Here is a 17,394-nt window from a genome sequence, read left to right on the forward strand (position 1 = left end):
CAGTATAGACACTGTGAACTGCTCTTACACCTGCACACCTCCTCTGAGAATTGTCCCTCATGTACCAGGCACATGCCATGGACATCTCTCCCAGATGTGGGAGCCTAGTCCAGCACACAAGGGGTCTGTACCCCCATTCCCCAGACTCTGGGCATGGGACACCTGGCCCAGACTGAAGGTGCACCTGGGAGGCACACGGCAGCGTCTGCCTCATGGACTGTGGAGGGGTGGTTGTCCTGACCTCAGCGGGTGGCCGCACCTCTGTGAGCTTGATGATCTCCCCAGAGCTGAGGCACAGCTTCTTGTTGTCATCCAGCACCGTGTTCATGTTCTCAATCCAGATGGCGTCCACTGGCCCATCAAACATGTACCATCTCTTGTTGGTGTCTGGGGCAATGGCCCCCGCCCGGATAAGAGAAGAGAAAATTCCATCTGTCCTGAAATCACCAGGGAGGAGAGGTTTGTAGGTGAAGGCAGGGCAGCAAGCCCAGTGGGCTCCCAGGGAAACCTGGCCACAGGCTGGCACTGCTCTGCTTGTTTATTTTTTCTTCAATATCTTCATTCATTTAAAAATCATAATGAGGAAAATGGGACTCCCTGGTATAACATGGTATAATAAATACAGGTTCTTACATTCTCTCCCTATCAATTCCCCACTAAAGTTATATTAAATTAAGATAAAAGGTGATCCCTGAAATGAGAAAATGGGAACAGCAGAAATGGAGGTCCACATAGTGCTGGAAAGTGGAAGGACTCTGACTTAGCAGAGAAAGTGGGGGTATAAGATGTGTTTGCTTCCAGCCCCAAATCCAGGAAGGCTCAGACTTCATAGGCGCCAAACACCAGGGAAGACGGTGACTAGGAAAACATCTAATCCCTAGCTACCCTGCTGTCCCATATAGGAGTCTGGACAGGTATGGATGCGGTCTTTCCAGAAATGGGGGAAGCAGTACAGGCCCACATTCAGAAAGATGGTTGATTCTCCACCTCCAGTGCCCATCCCCACTGGGCCAAGCAGATAACCCCAGCAGGAGACCAGAGACTTCTTTGGAAAAACAGAATAGCCCCAAAGAAAAGACGCTCTGGAGGGCTGCCCTTTGCAGGGACTCCACCCAGTAGCCCATCTCTCAACTCAATGCTCGTCCCCTAAAATCTACATCTCAGTCTAGGGTAAAGGCCGTGAAAGGGGTCCCCCAGCCTCTCTGGGGTAAAGACAGCAGTCAACCTTTACTGGGCCCTTGGCATGTGCGACCCTATCCAGGCATCTTCCAAGAATTAAGCTTATTTACTCCTTATCTTAAGAATGGTGCAACTGGGGGCCTCCCTGGTGGCGCAGCGGTTGAAAGCTGGGTTGCAAGGCTGCCCGCAGCCTCTGCAGCACCGGTTCGATCCCTGGCTGCTCCCCGGCCACCGGAGGAGGGTCCTGCATGGCACGCAGACCTCTCCTGCTGCGCCCGCTGCTCCCCTCAGCAGTGTACTTCAGTCCTTCTGCCTGCTCTGCTCCCCGCTCTGGCTCTGGTGAATTCTCTCACCCTCCCGCGCTTCTGACTGTACCCAGTGCTTGTATAAATAAATAAACAAACAAACAAAAAAAAAAAACCCAAGAGTTCTAAAAAAAAAAAAAAAAAAACCTCACAAATCACAAAAAAAAAAAAAAAAAATGGTGCAACTGGGCCTCCCTGGTGGCGCAGCGGTTGAGCTCTGGGTTGCGAAGCTGCCCGCGGCCTCTGCAGCACCAGTTTGATCCCCGGCTGCTCCCCGGCCACTGGAGGAGGGTCCCGCATGGCGCACAGACCTCTCCTGCTGCCCGCTGCTCCCCTCAGCAGTGTACTTCGGTCCTTCTGCCTGTTCTGTTCCCCGCTCTGGCTCTGGTGAATTCTCTCACCCTCCTGCGCTCTGACTGTACCCAGTGCTTGTATAAATAAATAAATAAATCAATAAATCTTTTTTTTAAAAAAAGAATGGTGCAACTGGCCTCCCTGGTGGTGCAAGGGGTTAAGCACTGCACTATGAAGCAATCCGCAGCCTCTGCAGCATGAGTTTGATCCCCGGCCAGGGAGCAACCCACATGGCACAGCAGACCTCTCCTGACTTGCCTGCTGCTTCCCTCAGCAGTGTATTTCAGTCAATATGCCAGTTCTGTTTCCCACTCTGTCTCTGATGAATCCTCTCAACCCCTGCATCTCATCCTGTACCCCAGCTCTTTCATGCATACATAAATAAATCTTTAAAAAAAAAAAAGAATGGTGCAACTGGTTTTTCCAACACTTGTCCAAATTTATATTAAAACTTTAAACGTTAAAAAAAAAAAAGAATAGTGCCATTATTGTCCCGACTCTGCAGATGCGGGGTAAGGCCCAGTGGGTGAAGATGGTCACTTAGCAAGGAAGGGCAGTGGTGGGAGAATCTCTGGCATTTGGGCTCCAGAGCCTGAACTCAGACCTGCTGCTGGGCTTGGGGAGGGAAGGAGGCCCACAGTCCACAGCCTCCAGGGGTCTGTGTGTAGTCACTGCAGGACTCACTCACCACTCATGGGTGAGCAGGTCAAACTCCCCATACAGCTGGCCCATCGTGATGGACTTGGGGTTAAGCACATAGTAGTTGACGGCCTCATACACACCACCGCTAATGGACGGTTTTCCTTTCAGTGATGTCATCGCAGCTGCCAGGACTCTGTAACACTGGGGAGACAGGCCACCTGAGATTGAGCCTCCTGGCTGGCCAGAGAGCAAAACTGGGGTGGGCTCAGGCCATAGGGGACAGGAGGAGATTACAAAGGCCAAGGAGGACCAAGACCCTTGATGAGGCAGCACCATCCTGGGGCCCACTGGGGTTACCCAGGTTGGCTCCACTTACGTTACTCTTGCCAGATCCTGTGGGCCCGACAAGCATGAGGCCGTGCCGAACCACTGTGGTCTCGTAGAGCTGGATGCACTTGGTCAGGAAGCCTGGGGGAAGGGAGGGCAACACAGGGGAGCCCAGAGCTCAGAGCCATGGGCTTGGGTCCTGGCCCCACCACTAGCTTGCTGTGTAACCTCAGGTGGGTCACCTCACTCCCTGAGCCTCAGTTTTGTCACCTGTGAAACGAAGATGGCAATAGTACCTACCTCATTGGTGGGGACAGGTGAAGCCCAAAGTATAGAGCCTGGCACAGAGCAAGAGCTCTGCTAAAGTCCAGCCATTATTCTACTGTATTATTTCCTAACGTCCATGGGCTGGATGGTTAGCTAGCTTAGGCCCACTCACTGTCAGGCATTACACACTTCAGCCCCAAAACTACTGCCCAGCCTGCTGAGAGCACCATCCTCTGAGTAAGTGCTGGTCAGTATGAGGCAAACCCAGGGACAAAATCTGAGGGTCAGTCAGGAACTGTAGGGATAGCTGCCAGCTACGGGTTGAAGGTCAGACCCACCCAGGTAGGGAATGAGTGGGGAGGAGGTTGTGTGGTGGGGAGGGCTATGGCATCATATGTCTGGGAGACCTTGCTGGAGAGACAAGTTTCAATTATTTAATAATGGCAAAGCTGCCTCGAGGTTGTGAGGGAAAGAAGAGCTTGAGGCTTCGTTCCAAGGCGGTATTAGAGCCATGTGTGAATGCAGAACAAGCGAGGGAATAGGGGGTTGAGAGCCCTTGGAACCAGAGCACATCAGGCCCCAGAGGAGGCTCTACATGGCTGGGTGGCGGGTGCAGTGTTTCTGGAGGAGCATCCTCTACCCCACCCAAAAGACCAGCTGGGATGAGGTCCCCAAATTACCCACAGGAGAAGAGTAAAGGGCAGCAGAGCCAAAGGCCCACAGGATGAGAACTCAAGTCGCGGGGCCAGGTGGGGCAAGGCTGAGACCACCTGCCTTCTGTCACGGAATAGGACTGGAGTCAGAGGGAATCAGAGGTGATGTCCCCACAGCCTTCCAGCTGCGTGGAGGCCTTTGTAACATGCCAGTTGGCTGGGGGCCCAGATGCTCCTTAGGAGGACACCAGGCCAGGCGCGCCACAAGGAGTATGAGCAAGTCCACAGCTCGGAGCAAGACACTGCACATGGGTGTGGCTAGAGCCCCAGCTGCAAACAAGGGGAGTGCTGGCTGGGGTGAGGTGAGGTGGAGGGAGTATTTGGGTTGCCGCTCACCATATCTCTCTGATGGTAGCATCAAGTTCCATTTCTGCCCTAAGCCAGTGAGGACCAGGCAAAGGAGAGACTGTCAGGGAGGAGCAAGGCCAAGAGGCACCCAAGTGCTGTGATTGCGCCTCATGGGGCAGGAGGGGCTCAGCAAAAGGACAGATCTAAATAGCAAGGTCACTTCCCCATTGTGAAATAAGAAATATGTGTCGGTCTCTGCCCTCAGTTCCTAAACAAGGTGCTAGGGGGATTTTCTTTTCTAATATTTAGTCTTTGGCCCTACTTCTTAACACAGAGCTCCTAAGACCTTTGTAATTCCCTGAGTGAAAATGAGACAATGTCTCCTGATGCTGTGTTCCCCGGTGAGGGCTGGTTAGCAGAAAGCCCAAGGCAAGATTAGGAACTTCCAGACCCACCCTCCATTGTCGAGACTGGGCTGGAAGTGGAGTTAATCATCAGTCATGCCCATGATGCAGCCACAATAAAGATTCCCAAAGTACGGGGTTTGGAAGAGTGTCTAGATAGGTGAACACATCCATATACTGGGAGGGTGATGCACCCCAACTCCACAGGGACAGACTTCACCCTATGGATCCCTTCATCAGGCTGTTCATCATATAGCAAACCAGTATAGGTATGTAAGTGCCCCCCAAGTTCTGTAAGTTGTTGTAGTGACTGATCATACCTGAGGGGTGCTCATAGGGACCTCTGATTGATAGCCAAGTCAGACAGAAGTTGTGGGTAATTTGGGGACAGCATCTGTACTGGGGGCAGTTGTATGGGGACTGAGCCCTTATCCTATGAGGTCTGTGCTAACTCAAATTAGTATCAGAATTGAATTGTGGGCCACCCAGCTGGAACTGAAGAATTGGTCAGTGCAGGGAAAAAACCCACACGTGTGGTATTAGAGATGTGGGTGTAAGACAAAGAGAAAAAGAGTTTTCCTAGACACCCATCCCCTGAAGGGTTCTAGTGGACACAGGGCTAGGGGCGCCCTCCCTGCTCTGTGGCCTGCTTGGCAAAGAGCCCCAACCCACAGCATACTTGGCCAGATGTAAGGGACCCTGAGGCAGAGCGGTTCTGTTTCCCTCCCGCTGCCCTGGACCCCAGGGTGCCAGAGCTAGCACCTCCTTAGATACCCACTGGCAGTAGCCAGGAGCTCACCATCCACATCCTTGAGGTTATTCTTCTCACAGGCTTTGCGAATGGCCTTGTCCAGGATGCCATAGTCAGTGTCCTCCTCTCTGATGGTAGGGAACAGGTCGGACACAATCCCAGAGAAGAGCTTGAGGTCCTCCTGCAGGAACTTTGGCACGTTCACATCGCGGATGGCCCGAAGGCAGATCAGCTCCTGCATCAAAGGCCAGCAGAGCCTTCAGGGTGATCCAGGCCAGATGCCCCTCTGGTGACTCCAGACCCCTACAGCCCCATTTCCGGTCACCTGTCTGCTTGGAACTCACCTCGTTCATGCTGGGGTTTTCTCGCTTGAGGTTCCCGGCCGCTGAGATCACAGTCTTCACAGCCCTCATGCCGAAGTCATAGTGGTCCTGTCACCCCCAGACAGGGGGGGGGTGGGTGGGGCTTCTGTGCGGAACACTCTGCCTTCCACCTGGTAGCTGGCTATGCCTCACTGCCCAGCTCGCAAGAAATGTCACTTCCCCTGCACATTGTTTGCAACCTCCCACAACCCCCAGCCTGCACCTCGGCTCTCCTTTGGGCTCCCCTGGCATCCTCCACTTCACCATCTCCCTTGACTGGGTCAGTTACTGTGTCCATCCCCTGCTTAACTCTTGACCCCTCAGAGCAAGAGCTCTGCCTCAGTCACTGCTAAGTCCCTGCAGCCCCACCACACACCGAGGGTGGGAGCCACTGGAGTTTTGTTCAAAAAGTGAATGGACAATGGGGTTGATGGCCTTCGAGCTTCCTTCTAACATTCTCGCCTAACACCCCTCCAGACCAGCCATGGCTTTTCCTGCTCTTGCCTGTTTCCTATTCTTGCCATTTCATAGGTGGGTACATTGGAAATAGTGCTGACCATGAGAGCTACCGATGGATCTGACCACAGGCCAGCATGTTTCCCACAATCTTGGACTTGGAACTGAATGAAGGCTCTGGGCCACTGCCACTTGACAAGGGTTGAGCATATTTCTAGAACCATGTGGGACAGTTGCTCTAATGCGTGTATGGGAGTGGTTTTGAATATGGATGGTTAGAAAGAAGGGTGTGTGTGTGTGTGTGTGTGTATGTGTGTGTGTGTTGGCACCCAGGGTACACTGGTGGTCAGTTGCTGTTTTTCCTAGAAACAGATAGCATCTCCTCCAGCCATGGGTTTGGTAGGCTCAACCTAGGCATAGGCAGAACTATTTCCCCCAGGCCATGGTGATTTGTGTTAATGCATGAGCAAGTTACTCAGAGAGGACCCACTAGGGTCACACCAGAGACTTTCCTGGAGCTATTAGGAAAGAGAAAACAAGCTGGTAGCATGTAAGCACAGAGCTGGGCTGTTCTCTGCCCTCACAAGAGGGAGTCTTCCTGAGGACGAAACCAACAGAAAAGCTCAGCATCAGTGCTGGTGCCTGGCCCGGCTGTGTCTGCCCCTGTACCTGGGCTCAGCACACTGAGCAAAAGGCCCATGGTGGATGGGAGGTAGCTATCTTGCTCTGGTCCCACAAGGCCCAGGTACACTTGCTCTGAAGCCTTGAGTGTATGGCTTGTGGTGTCCTTAGGATCGACCATCCCTTGCACCTGAGCTAGCCAGGTCAGCAGCTGTTCCCGGCTCCCACTCCAGCTCCCTGTGCATTGCATGAACCTAGCCAGGCTCTTAGCTGCTTGGAACCTCAGTGTCCTCAGCTGAGAAATGGGGATATAATTCTATCTCATGGCATTGTTAAAAGAGTATAAAACATGTAGCACAGAGACTGGCCCTTGGCAGGTGCTCCACAGAAGAGGAATTTGGAACTGCTCTGGTGGCTGGGGGCAGGTGGTGACTTTTAGTTCTTGGGACCCCATAGGGCAGTGCCTTACCTGGGAGCTGAGCTGCTCAGAAGACAGCTTGAAGGTGGTTGTGATCTTCTTGGCCAGCACACTGGCATCACTGAAGCCAAAGGAGTAGAGGGAGATCTCAGCAATCATGGCATAATCGGGAACCATCATGGCCACGGGCCTGAAGAGCGCCTGGGGGCACGAGGTACAGTGTGAAGGACAGGTAGACTCCATCCTTCCAGAACACCACGGTCTCAGGACTGTCCGGGCCTCAGGAGGCAGCTTCATGGCCCTTTCTCCCCACTGATAGATTCCGCTCTGCACTGAGTGCCATAGCTGAGGAAGCTACATTGCTCATGAATGGACCACTCTACCCACTAGGAGCCAGATCTTTGTGCTCACCTAAACTTGCCCCCTGTCTTCTCTAAGTCCTGAGGATAAGTCTTGGACCTCCTTTCCATGGCAGAGGCTGGACCCCTGGGAGGAGGTTGCCATGGGGAACCACAGCCCTGCTGTCTAGCAGCCATGTCCATGCACAGGTGCCGTAGCATCTCTGAACCCAGGCCAGAGCACCAGGGCCTCCTTGTGCCCTGAGCAGCCTCCCAAGCTTGAACTCACCTTCAGGTTGTCAGGCAGCTCGGTGCGGCCAGCGTATCCCGGGTTCATGGTGATGAACACTGCACAGGATGGCATGAGGGGGATCTCCACACCCTCGAACATGAAGCGTTCCACCTATGGGGGAGGGCGCTTACTCACCTGTCCCCTCCTCTAGATGAGCTCACTTGCTCCCTGTTGATGCCCCTGTCCTGGCTACAGGTGCTCAGTCAAGACTAGACCCTGAATATGGGTTGGATCCTCTCTGAGGAATTGGTCTATGACCTCTGGTCTCAGCAGCTCAGGTCCCAGCTCCCTGAATTCTTTAGTCATCTGCTTCTCATTCCTTCCACATCCAATTCCTGACAAGGATTCTCCCTCAACTTTGATAAGTTCAGCTCTGACTAGGGCTCAGGACCACACTACATGGGGTGGGAGCTGCCAGCTTCCCAGCTCTTGTCCCCAGGAGAAGATCTCTGGCCACTATGAACAAGGCTAGAGGAAGGACATTGTCTGGGACTTTCCATAAGGGTGAGGGACCCGTTCTTCATCCACCTAAGCTTAGACTTGGAGCTATCTACAGAGCAGGGCAGGGATACGGGGCCCCCTGCTGGCTAAAAAAAGCCCCCCAGGGTCAACTCTGCAAGGGGGGAAAGGAGGAGATGAGTCACGGGTGGGTGAGGCATGGGTGTGGTGGCAGAGTTGGAGGGATGAGCTGGTGACATGGGGAGATCTGGAGGGAGTGGTGCCCTTAGAGGCTCACCCGCTGTTGCTGAGCCTTCTGGATGGTGGTGATCTGCTGTGCCACTACAGACAGCACCTCAATATCAATGCGATTGAACTCGTCAAAGCAGGCCCAGGCCCCGGCACTAAGTAAGGAGAAATTATGGGAGGTTATGAGTTCAGAGCCCACTCGGCACCTCTGAGCCTCTGAGTCTGCTAAGGGGGAATCTCTGTGGCAATATGTCAGCTCAGCTGCAATCCCACCATCCACCCGCCCACCGCGGCGCTCACCAGGGGCCTTGCCTCTGACTTCTGTTATTCCATTCTGTCCCTTCCACCATCCTGTGAGGTTTCTCCTAGGCAGTGCCCTCAGGAGAGCTCAGCCTTTCTGCCCTGTGCAATCTGCATGCCCAGCCTCACCTGGCCAGGCCCTTGAAGAACTTGCCCATGGCCATAAAATCAAGCTGGTCGGAACAGTTGAACACAACAGTCTGGATAGCCAAGGCCTTGCCCAAGTCTTTGGTGGTCTCAGTTTTCCCAGTGCCAGCTGGGCCAGCTGGGGCACCACCAAACTTGAGGTGCAGGGCCCCAGTCAGGGTCAAATAGCACCTGCAGGAGTAAGAGGAGATGGGCACAGACCACACAACTTCCTCAGATTCCCACAGACACAGGTAGACAGACCCTCCCACTCTTGGACCCAATTGATGGTCAGCTCTCACTCCCCCCTCCCCTCAGGGCCCCAGATATGCCCAGCCCTGGCTGCCTGGGTCATGACTGGAGCCTTTGGTCACCAGCCTAGTACTTCTCCCACCCTATCTGAGGCCCTCTAGAGAGCCTCTAGAGGGTCCTGAGGCCCTCAGAGATGAGTTAGGATGGCCAACATGTGGATACACTTTATTTCCTTTACTCAAAATCAACTTAGAAACCCAGCTTCTGTTAAAACACAGACAGCAAGAGAAAAGGACTTGGACATGTTCATTTTGTTAAGAGATTCATCCATTATTTCTCTGGCACACTGAAAGGAGGATTTGATTATTAAAATAACAAAGCTCACACCTATTAGATACTTACTGAGCACATACACATGCTAAGGGCCTTATGTATCATTTCATGAAACTCTCACAATTACCCTGAGGAGTCTGCCAAAGAAACTGAGGCCCAAACATCCCTTGACAGACAGAGCTGGTTTTTAATCCAGAGCCTGCACTGCAGTGATGGACTGGCTCATCATGGACTGGTTATACCTTTCGGTGCCCAGGCCCCTGGACCAGTCAGAGCTGGAAGGTGGGCCCCAGAATGGGAGGGCTCAAGGGGAGCTCACCTGTCAGTGAGGGGTGTGATCACCAGCCTCCCACTGTTGCCCAGGTACTCGTAGCCATAGATGAACTCAGCATTCACAGCCCGGATATACAGGTTGTTATTTGTCCAGTAGTACCTGTCATTGCAGGGAGATGTGTCCCCAAGCCATGAGGACACTGGTCCATGGGCAGGTACATGATCGCAGGGAGGCAGTTCTTTGGGGGAATGAGGATATCAAAGTACCCCTGCCCAGCTTGTCCCAAGGGCCTTAAGGGCCAGGACCATCGTACTAGTGATTAACTATACTTTCTTGTGACCCCTGCACAGCTGCTCTGACCCTGGGGGTGGCAAGGCCAACTGAAGACCCCTGAGTAGGTCTGGCACCTGTTGATGGTCACTTGGTCAGGACAGTTCAGAACCCTCAGGTCCTGGTTATCTGGGGAAATAACACAGGTAGCACTAACCCAAACAGCTGCCAACCTGACCCTGTACTCTCTTCCCCTTAAACATCATCTATGCTCACCTCAACTGTGAGATCCACTCGAAATCATTCACATTGACCACATTCTCCTGAATGAGCTTGCTCACCACATCCTTGGCATGGACCTCAATGACAATTAGCGCTGATAGCACGGTCCGCTGCATGTGAGACAGCTTTCCCCGCACCAGGGCCACCAGGTCATTGAGCTGCAGGAGTTGGGGGATACTGTCAAAGATTTGCATGGTTACACCGTGGGTAGGTTCCCCCTCCCTTGTGCAGAGGTTAGGCTTCTGCAGGAAGACCCCTCTATTTAAGGACTTCCAATGGTCTGGGATGGGAGGAGTGCAGTGCCCAGGCAAGGAAGGGCTGGCAGGGAACTATGTAAAAATGGAGGCACATGTGTAACACCTGACTCCTCTCAAGGGCCGGGTGGTAGAATTCAGCAAGGAGCTCTAAGCAGGAACATGTTAAGGAGCCAGTGCAATAGCAAGAATAGCCCGAGGGACAGTGCAGAAGGGCCCTGGGGAGGTGGCTTTCCCTGGCAGACCATGAGGAGGGGCACCTGCCTGCACTCAGAGTGCTCCTTGGACCCCTGTACCTCCCACTGGCGACTGGTCATGAAACACCACTTCAGAGGTATCTGGCCTTTTGCTCTCTGGCTCCAATCCAGGCTTCTTCCAGGATGAACAGAGGGGAAAGCCCCTAAAAGAACTGGTCTTCTCCTGCAGTGCAGGATGAGTGTGCAGGGAGCAGGTAGTAATCCCTTGACACTTACCTGCTGGCCAAGCTGGGGGAACAACCGGTCACTGAGGTTGCCAGCCTCTATGGCCTCTTCCACCTCCATTGTCCAGTAGGTCTGGCACCCAGCAATGGTCACCTGGCCAGGCCAGCTCAGAACCCACTGGGGCCTGGGCATCTGGGGAGATAACATGGGCAGGACTGATCTAGGCACCTGCCAGCCCAAGTCTATACCCTTTTTTCCCCTTAAATGTTTTGACCTTTCAAATTCTAGGCTCAAATTGTTAATTCCCCCTCAAAATCAGAGAAGCTGTTAAGCTCTGGATCTCTGGAGATAGTCAGGGTCACCACTCCCTCAGCAGAGAAGACCTTGAAGCAGAGGGGTAGGAGTCCAGAATTTAGGACACACAGTCCTGGGTTCAAATCCTGACTCTGTCGCCTGTGAATCACATGCCTTTAGGCAAAAAAAAAAAAAAAATGTTCCTGAGCTGATTGTAAGATAAGACTTCATTAATTCCAAGCCAGTGCTGATCACAGGGCTGAGACAGGTGATGTGGGTGAAGTCCCAGCCAGAGCCCCACCCACAGTGAATGCTTGCAACATGATAGCAGCAATTGATTATTATTAGGAATAAATCTCACTTTTCAGATAGTGTTTTCATTTTCTTCCCTGAGCGGGCCCCAAGGACCCCCTTATCCCTAAGGTCCCCTGGCTTACTGAACAGCAGCAATCAAGGCTGTAGCCTGAGGTTGAGGCAGGCAGGAACCCAGCTACTGTGATAGAGGAGAGGCACTGACTGAGGAAGGCCACGACCAGGTTCAAAGACTATCCTGGAATGGGAGGCATAACTCACGGTGGGGTAGGCCTTGATGGCTCTCTCGATGATGTCCCGCACACTGGTCTTCATGCTGCGTTCCACCTCCAGCAGCCAGTCCTCAACATTGTTGGACGGGTAGATGGAGAACGACAGCTGCACTTCCTCACCCTCTGCCGAGTACATATGTGTGATCTCCAGGTCGTCCTGGAACCGCAGCTGTGGGCAGGATGAGAGTGAGAGTGGGGGGTTATGCCAGGTTTGCCAGAGGCCTTGTCCACTATTGCCCCAGAGCTGATGCCATTTGTGCTCTCCATCTTCAAAACAGTGTTAGCCTGGGTGGAGGGTCGGGAGCTACCCCACCCAGTATCCTCTTATCTGGGCCTTCTCTGATTGCATGTGGGCAGGATGGGTCTATATATCTCCATCTATGGCCAGTCCACTTGGAGAGAGCAACTAAGCCCACCCGGCCCTGCATGTCCCCTTCCTGTGCAGGCCTGTGTAGCCACCCTTGGAGATGAGGATAAAGAATGTCAGCAGCCCCTGAGTTTATGGTTTCTCAACCCAGCTAGCACCTCAGTACATTGGGAGGACAGGGATTCCCTAGAATGGTTGAGGGGGTTCTACAGTTCCTCCCACTGGCCCCAACTGTATTTTCATAATCTTTTTTTTTTTTTTAATTTTCTAGCGGCATGTTTTATTTATTTATTTATTTGTTTTTTGTTTATACATGCACTGGGTAGTCAGAAGCGCGGGAGGGTGAGAGAATTCACCAGAGCCAGAGCGGGGAGCAGAGCAGGTAGAAGGACAGAAGTACACTGCTGAGGGGAGCAGCGGGCGGCAGAAGAGGTCTGCACACCATGTGGGACCCTCCTCCGGTGGCCGGGGAGCAGCCGGGCATCGAACCGGCGCCGCAGAGGCCGTGGGCAGCTTTGCAACCCAGCGCTCAACCACTGTGCCACCGGGGAGGCCCCCAACTGTATTTTCAAGGACCAAGAATCCCACTTGCCACCTCATTTCCTGCTGGAAGGACTTGGAGTAAAAGAAGAGATGTTCCCCTTGTTGCCCCAGTTCTCCTGACCCTGAGCCCCAAGACCAGTTACCCACCCGGGCCATGTTCTCGAAGCACTTGCGAAGGTGGGGTTGCACAGCTGTGGGATCCTTTGTCTGGGACAAGATCTCAAGTAGTTCATCATCAGACAGGAAGTAGAATCTGCCAGGGAACAGGGGTGAGGGAATGGATCAGGTAGCTCCTAGGTGCCAGCTGCCCCAGTACCACTGACATCGCTAGATCCCAGCATCATGGGCAGGCAGTGACAGAGTGGATATGGACCAGTGGTGCCCACCTGGGGAAGAAGCTCCGCTTGGTCTCCAAGTACTCGCTGAGGCCCTTGTGTACCATGTCCAACAGCTTGTTGCAGTCCCGCAGGCTGTCCAGCAGCCTCTGGTCAGAGCACACATTGATCACCTGCATGGCCAGGGCCAGGGAGAATCAGAAGTGAGCACGGTCCAGCTATAAGGTGACAGGGTGTGCTCAGAGAGCATCCCCACCAATCAGAGCCCTCAGTGGGGCCTGGAATGGAAGAGGGGCAGGAAAATGACCCTAAACCTGAGGTGGCATCTATTACCCTGTCAATTCCACAGAAAAAAGTCTTTGGTCAAAAAAATTAGGGTTAAGCAAAACCCAGCAATTTTATTTGCTGCAGGACTTATCAGGGCTTCTAAAATGTTAATGAACACTGTAAATGTCCAAGAAGTAAACCATCAGCTGTTAAGTCTCTAAGAAACATGGCTTAAAACTGAGGAGTCCACTCAGGGGGACACAGGCCAAGACCAAAATCATGGACTTGCCCTCCCTCCGGTCTTGTTTGGGAAGAAAGCGATCAGGAACGCCCAACATGATCAGGGCCCTCAGTGGTCCCAGATGCCCCCTCCCATCCTGTGTGAGCTTGCCTCCCGGTTCTCATAGACATTCTTCATGATCTTCCTCCAGATGCGCTCCATTGTCTGGTAGCGCTTGCTCTCCACGGGCAGCTGCCTATTGATGTCCTCAGAGCTGAAGATGGGCTCCAGGTAGAGCCAGGACCGCTGACAGTTCAGCCACTCCTCCAGGACTTCCTGGTCAAGGCATGGACTGTCAGGGCTGGAATTCAAGTTGAAATCTCTCTCCCATGATGGAGATATTTCACCCCAGCCAGAGTGCTGGGCAAGAGCCCTGAGCACCAGTCAGTGTCCATGGGGAAATTTCTAGATGGAACTGTCAGCCCATAGTACTTGAGGAAACAAAGAGCTACATGGATGACCTCTCTCTAGAGAACCCCCAAGTTCCCCACAGGATGCTCGAGCCTCATCAGAGCCTGGGGATCCACTCATCTCTATAATAAAACCACACCCAAACCTGCAAACTCCAAAATCACAGGAGAAAGTCCTTGGAAGGTCAAACTAAGTCTCCTTTTCTAGGAGAACTTTTGGGTCTGTCACTCCAGGATTCTGAGGTTTACTGGGACTAGGGCTTAAAATCCCTAAAATACTCTCTGAAACATTAGCCCAAGTATGAGACATCTTCAAAGCAAGCCACTTTCCCTTCCACCTCCATATTTCCCTTTCAGGATTTATCTTGGTTTTTCATATCAACCAAGCTCATTCATTCATTCATTTATACATTCACTCATTCTCTTCCTCATGAGAACGGCTCTGTGCCAGGCCTGTGCCAGGCCCACATGGGTACCAGGAAGAACAGAGGGGGACAGGATGGGGTGCCTGCCCTTGAGGAACCACATCCACTAAACAGCTAGTTCTGCCGCTGAACTGACAAGCGCCTGGAGGGGATGATAGGCTCTGTGAGAGGCACCAACTAAGGGCCTCCATGGGAACACCCTGAAGGTGGGTAACGGAGAATCAGAGTCTGCTGCTTAATGCTGAGGCTTGGAGGAAATGGGAATTGGGGATGAAACCTCAGTTGGAGGGAACAGCATGAGCAAAGGAGCAAAATCAGGGGCAATGCTGATCAGCTCAGGCATCTCCGGGTGATCCAAGGAACAAACAGACCGTGCTCCTTACTCAGCTTCTGGCCTTCACTGGAGCTTTTGAACAGTTCCCAGGAAGGGTCCAGAAAATGAGCTGTCAGACTCACTAGTAGGCCTGGATCCAGCCCTGTCCTCCAGTGCCCTGCAAACAGTCCCCGTGTTTGGCCTGGACCCCTAAAGAGGGGCAGTCCCCAGTGCCCATCCAAACTAGCTCCAAATGGTGTGGGAATGGGAAACTCAGAACAGAGTGGGAGAAAGTACTGAGGAGCCTTAGGGCTAAGACTGAGGCTTAGTTTTAAACCTCAGTTCTAAGCCTCAGTTCTAAGACTGGAGTTCCTGGTCATCCCAAGCAGAGACAACCCTTTGACCATCTACAGGCAGCTCCTACGCCCCTCCCCTTGATGAGAGGGACCCATCAGAGAGCTAGGAGCTGTGCTGACCTGGGCAAGGCACTCTACCACTTCAAGCCGCACCTATCCACCATGGGGCAGGGTGCCATGAGGGTGGGGGAGGGGTCAGAGAGGGCAAGCTGGGCCCACCTGTGTCAGCTTCAATTTGCTCTCCCAGGAGTTGATGCGTTGCTCAAAGGGCTTCTTGTAGGGCGAGAAGGACATGCCCTGGGTCATGATAATGTGGTCATCCAATAGCTGTGAGGCCTCATCTGGGCTCTTGAGGATGTAAGTCTCCGTCTCCTTGTAGGGCAGCACATTAAACAGCGTGGTCGACCACTCCTTCTCCATCTTGTCCAGTGCCTGGGGTGGGGAAAGAGTCGAAGCTGGTTGTGGGGTGGGCTGGCTGGTGAGCTGGCTGGCATCATTGTGTAGGGAAGAGCCGGTTCTGCGCAGCCATGGTATTTGCTCAGGCCCCTCTGGCAAATATTTCTACCTGTCTGGTCAACAGATTGCCTGCAGGCTCTCACCTGAATTCTAGATCGGCTGTTCTCACACATGTGCTGCACATGTATAACATGCATGTACACACGCCAGTTAGGATTTCTGATCCCAGTTCTAGGACTTACTGACTTTGTTATGAGTTACGAACTCTCTGAGCCTGCATTTACTCATCTATTAGATGAGGGTATGCTGTCAGTCATTCCTACAAGAGGAGGATGAGCACTCACAGGGGTGGGAGACACTGGTCAAGCACTTATTTACAGTATGAACTCACCTAATGGAATGTACTTCTATCCTTGGGCCTGGGGAACGATCCCAGGAATGGGGCCCAGTATGTCATCCCCCCACACTGCTGGGCAGGCCTGGGGTGGGGAGGCCTGCTGGTGGCTACCCACCTGCTCGATGGCATACTCCTTGCTGGCCACTTCAGCCACCTTGCTGATGCTCTCGATGTGGTCCTGCAAGTTCATCTCGAGGCAACGGGAGAAAGTCAGGTTGGCCTTGGGCCTCACGTTGATGTCGATCTCATCGGACAGTAACTCCCAGTGCCGGTTCCGCATGCCAGGGTTGCGCAGCCCCTGGATCAGCGGGATATAAGGCTTGAACTCCTCGATGCGGGACTGGATGTCTAAGGCCACTTCCTGGCAGGCTGTTGGGCAGGGCAGGCAGGTATGAGAGGCAGCCAGCAAAGTCCAGGAAGGAGGGACTGGAAGAGCTTGGCCTACCTGGAATGTCCCTGAACTGCTTCACGCACTTGTGCATGGTCTTGAAGGACTCGATGACATTCTTCTCTAACTGCTCAGCATCGATGGCAGATAGGGGGTCATTCATCCAGCTCTCAGACCAGCGCAGCCAGTCGGAGGCTGTGGTCCAGAGGTCCAGGTAAGGTTGGAAATCCCTCACCATCCTGGAGAGCTTGTCATACTGTGAGGACAGGAGAGTCAGGGCTGTCTCGGTGCTCCCCAGCCTCTCTACCTCACTCCTTCTTAGGTCAGGTTCTTGTCCCCTCCTGGCTCCTGGCTGCTGTCTCTGGTCCTGTCCCCATGGCCTGGCCTAAACCTGGCCTCCCTCCTTCCTACCCTTCACAGGTCTGGGCTCAGACTGAGCAAGTCCTGCACTGACCCTCAGGCCTCCCGCCCATGGGTAGGTCATTTCCTCTCTGCAGCCTGCTCAGTTCTGCCCCCCAAAAGCCAGGGCCTGCCACCTAGCAGCAGGGTTCTGACATGGCTGCCGGTAGTATGGGCTCTTCCTCACACCTGGGGAGTAAGGGGAACAGCATGCCCACGGGAACCTACGTTAGTGATGGGTAAGCCAAAGATGCGCTCGCGGTTGTTGTAGAGTAAGGCCAGCTGCTGGCAGTCCTTCAGCTGCTTCTTGACCCTCCGCACCTCATTGGCGATCTCATGTGCTCTTGCAATCTCCACATGGGTGGAAAATCCGGCTACCACCAGCTATGGGTCAAGGAGCAAGGGGTCAGAGGTGGCCGCAGCGCCACCTATGCCCATGTGTCCTCCCTCTATGCCCAGGAGCTCAAGGTCCCGAGGGCATCGTCTCCAAGTTCTAGGGGCTCTGTTCTCCTGGAGTGAGTAGCTTCCGGGCCGGTATCACACCCATTGTAGCACGGCAAGGTCAGAGGAAGACCCAGTGCCCTGAATACTGTGCTCGTTGTCCACGGGGGCTCTTTGCTACTCTGAACTTTTCTGGATCTTGAAGTGAGACCAGGCCTGGAG

General features: G+C 53.4%; 1 protein-coding gene across 1 annotated transcript in view; it reads right to left on the reverse strand.

Moving 5' to 3' along the window:
- The window catches only part of DNAH1 (dynein axonemal heavy chain 1), a gene marked incomplete at both ends in the record, with an annotated part of 67,417 nt that overhangs the window by 25,810 nt on the left and 24,213 nt on the right, over positions 1-17,394 (reverse strand). The window contains 20 exons of the mRNA XM_084246740.1: positions 260-437; positions 2,527-2,681; positions 2,857-2,948; positions 5,279-5,465; positions 5,575-5,661; positions 7,139-7,288; positions 7,715-7,828; positions 8,454-8,559; positions 8,834-9,022; positions 9,735-9,848; positions 10,236-10,399; positions 10,969-11,109; positions 11,785-11,964; positions 12,853-12,958; positions 13,092-13,213; positions 13,699-13,863; positions 15,311-15,523; positions 16,060-16,313; positions 16,390-16,588; positions 16,960-17,115. Coding sequence (XP_084102866.1) covers positions 260-437; positions 2,527-2,681; positions 2,857-2,948; positions 5,279-5,465; positions 5,575-5,661; positions 7,139-7,288; positions 7,715-7,828; positions 8,454-8,559; positions 8,834-9,022; positions 9,735-9,848; positions 10,236-10,399; positions 10,969-11,109; positions 11,785-11,964; positions 12,853-12,958; positions 13,092-13,213; positions 13,699-13,863; positions 15,311-15,523; positions 16,060-16,313; positions 16,390-16,588; positions 16,960-17,115 — 3,072 coding nt within the window. The remainder of the gene's footprint in view (positions 1-259; positions 438-2,526; positions 2,682-2,856; positions 2,949-5,278; positions 5,466-5,574; positions 5,662-7,138; positions 7,289-7,714; positions 7,829-8,453; positions 8,560-8,833; positions 9,023-9,734; positions 9,849-10,235; positions 10,400-10,968; positions 11,110-11,784; positions 11,965-12,852; positions 12,959-13,091; positions 13,214-13,698; positions 13,864-15,310; positions 15,524-16,059; positions 16,314-16,389; positions 16,589-16,959; positions 17,116-17,394) is intronic.

The sequence above is a fragment of the Talpa europaea genome (genome assembly GCF_964194135.1).
Source record: "Talpa europaea genome assembly, chromosome: 11".
Taxonomy (NCBI): Eukaryota; Metazoa; Chordata; class Mammalia; order Eulipotyphla; family Talpidae; genus Talpa; species Talpa europaea.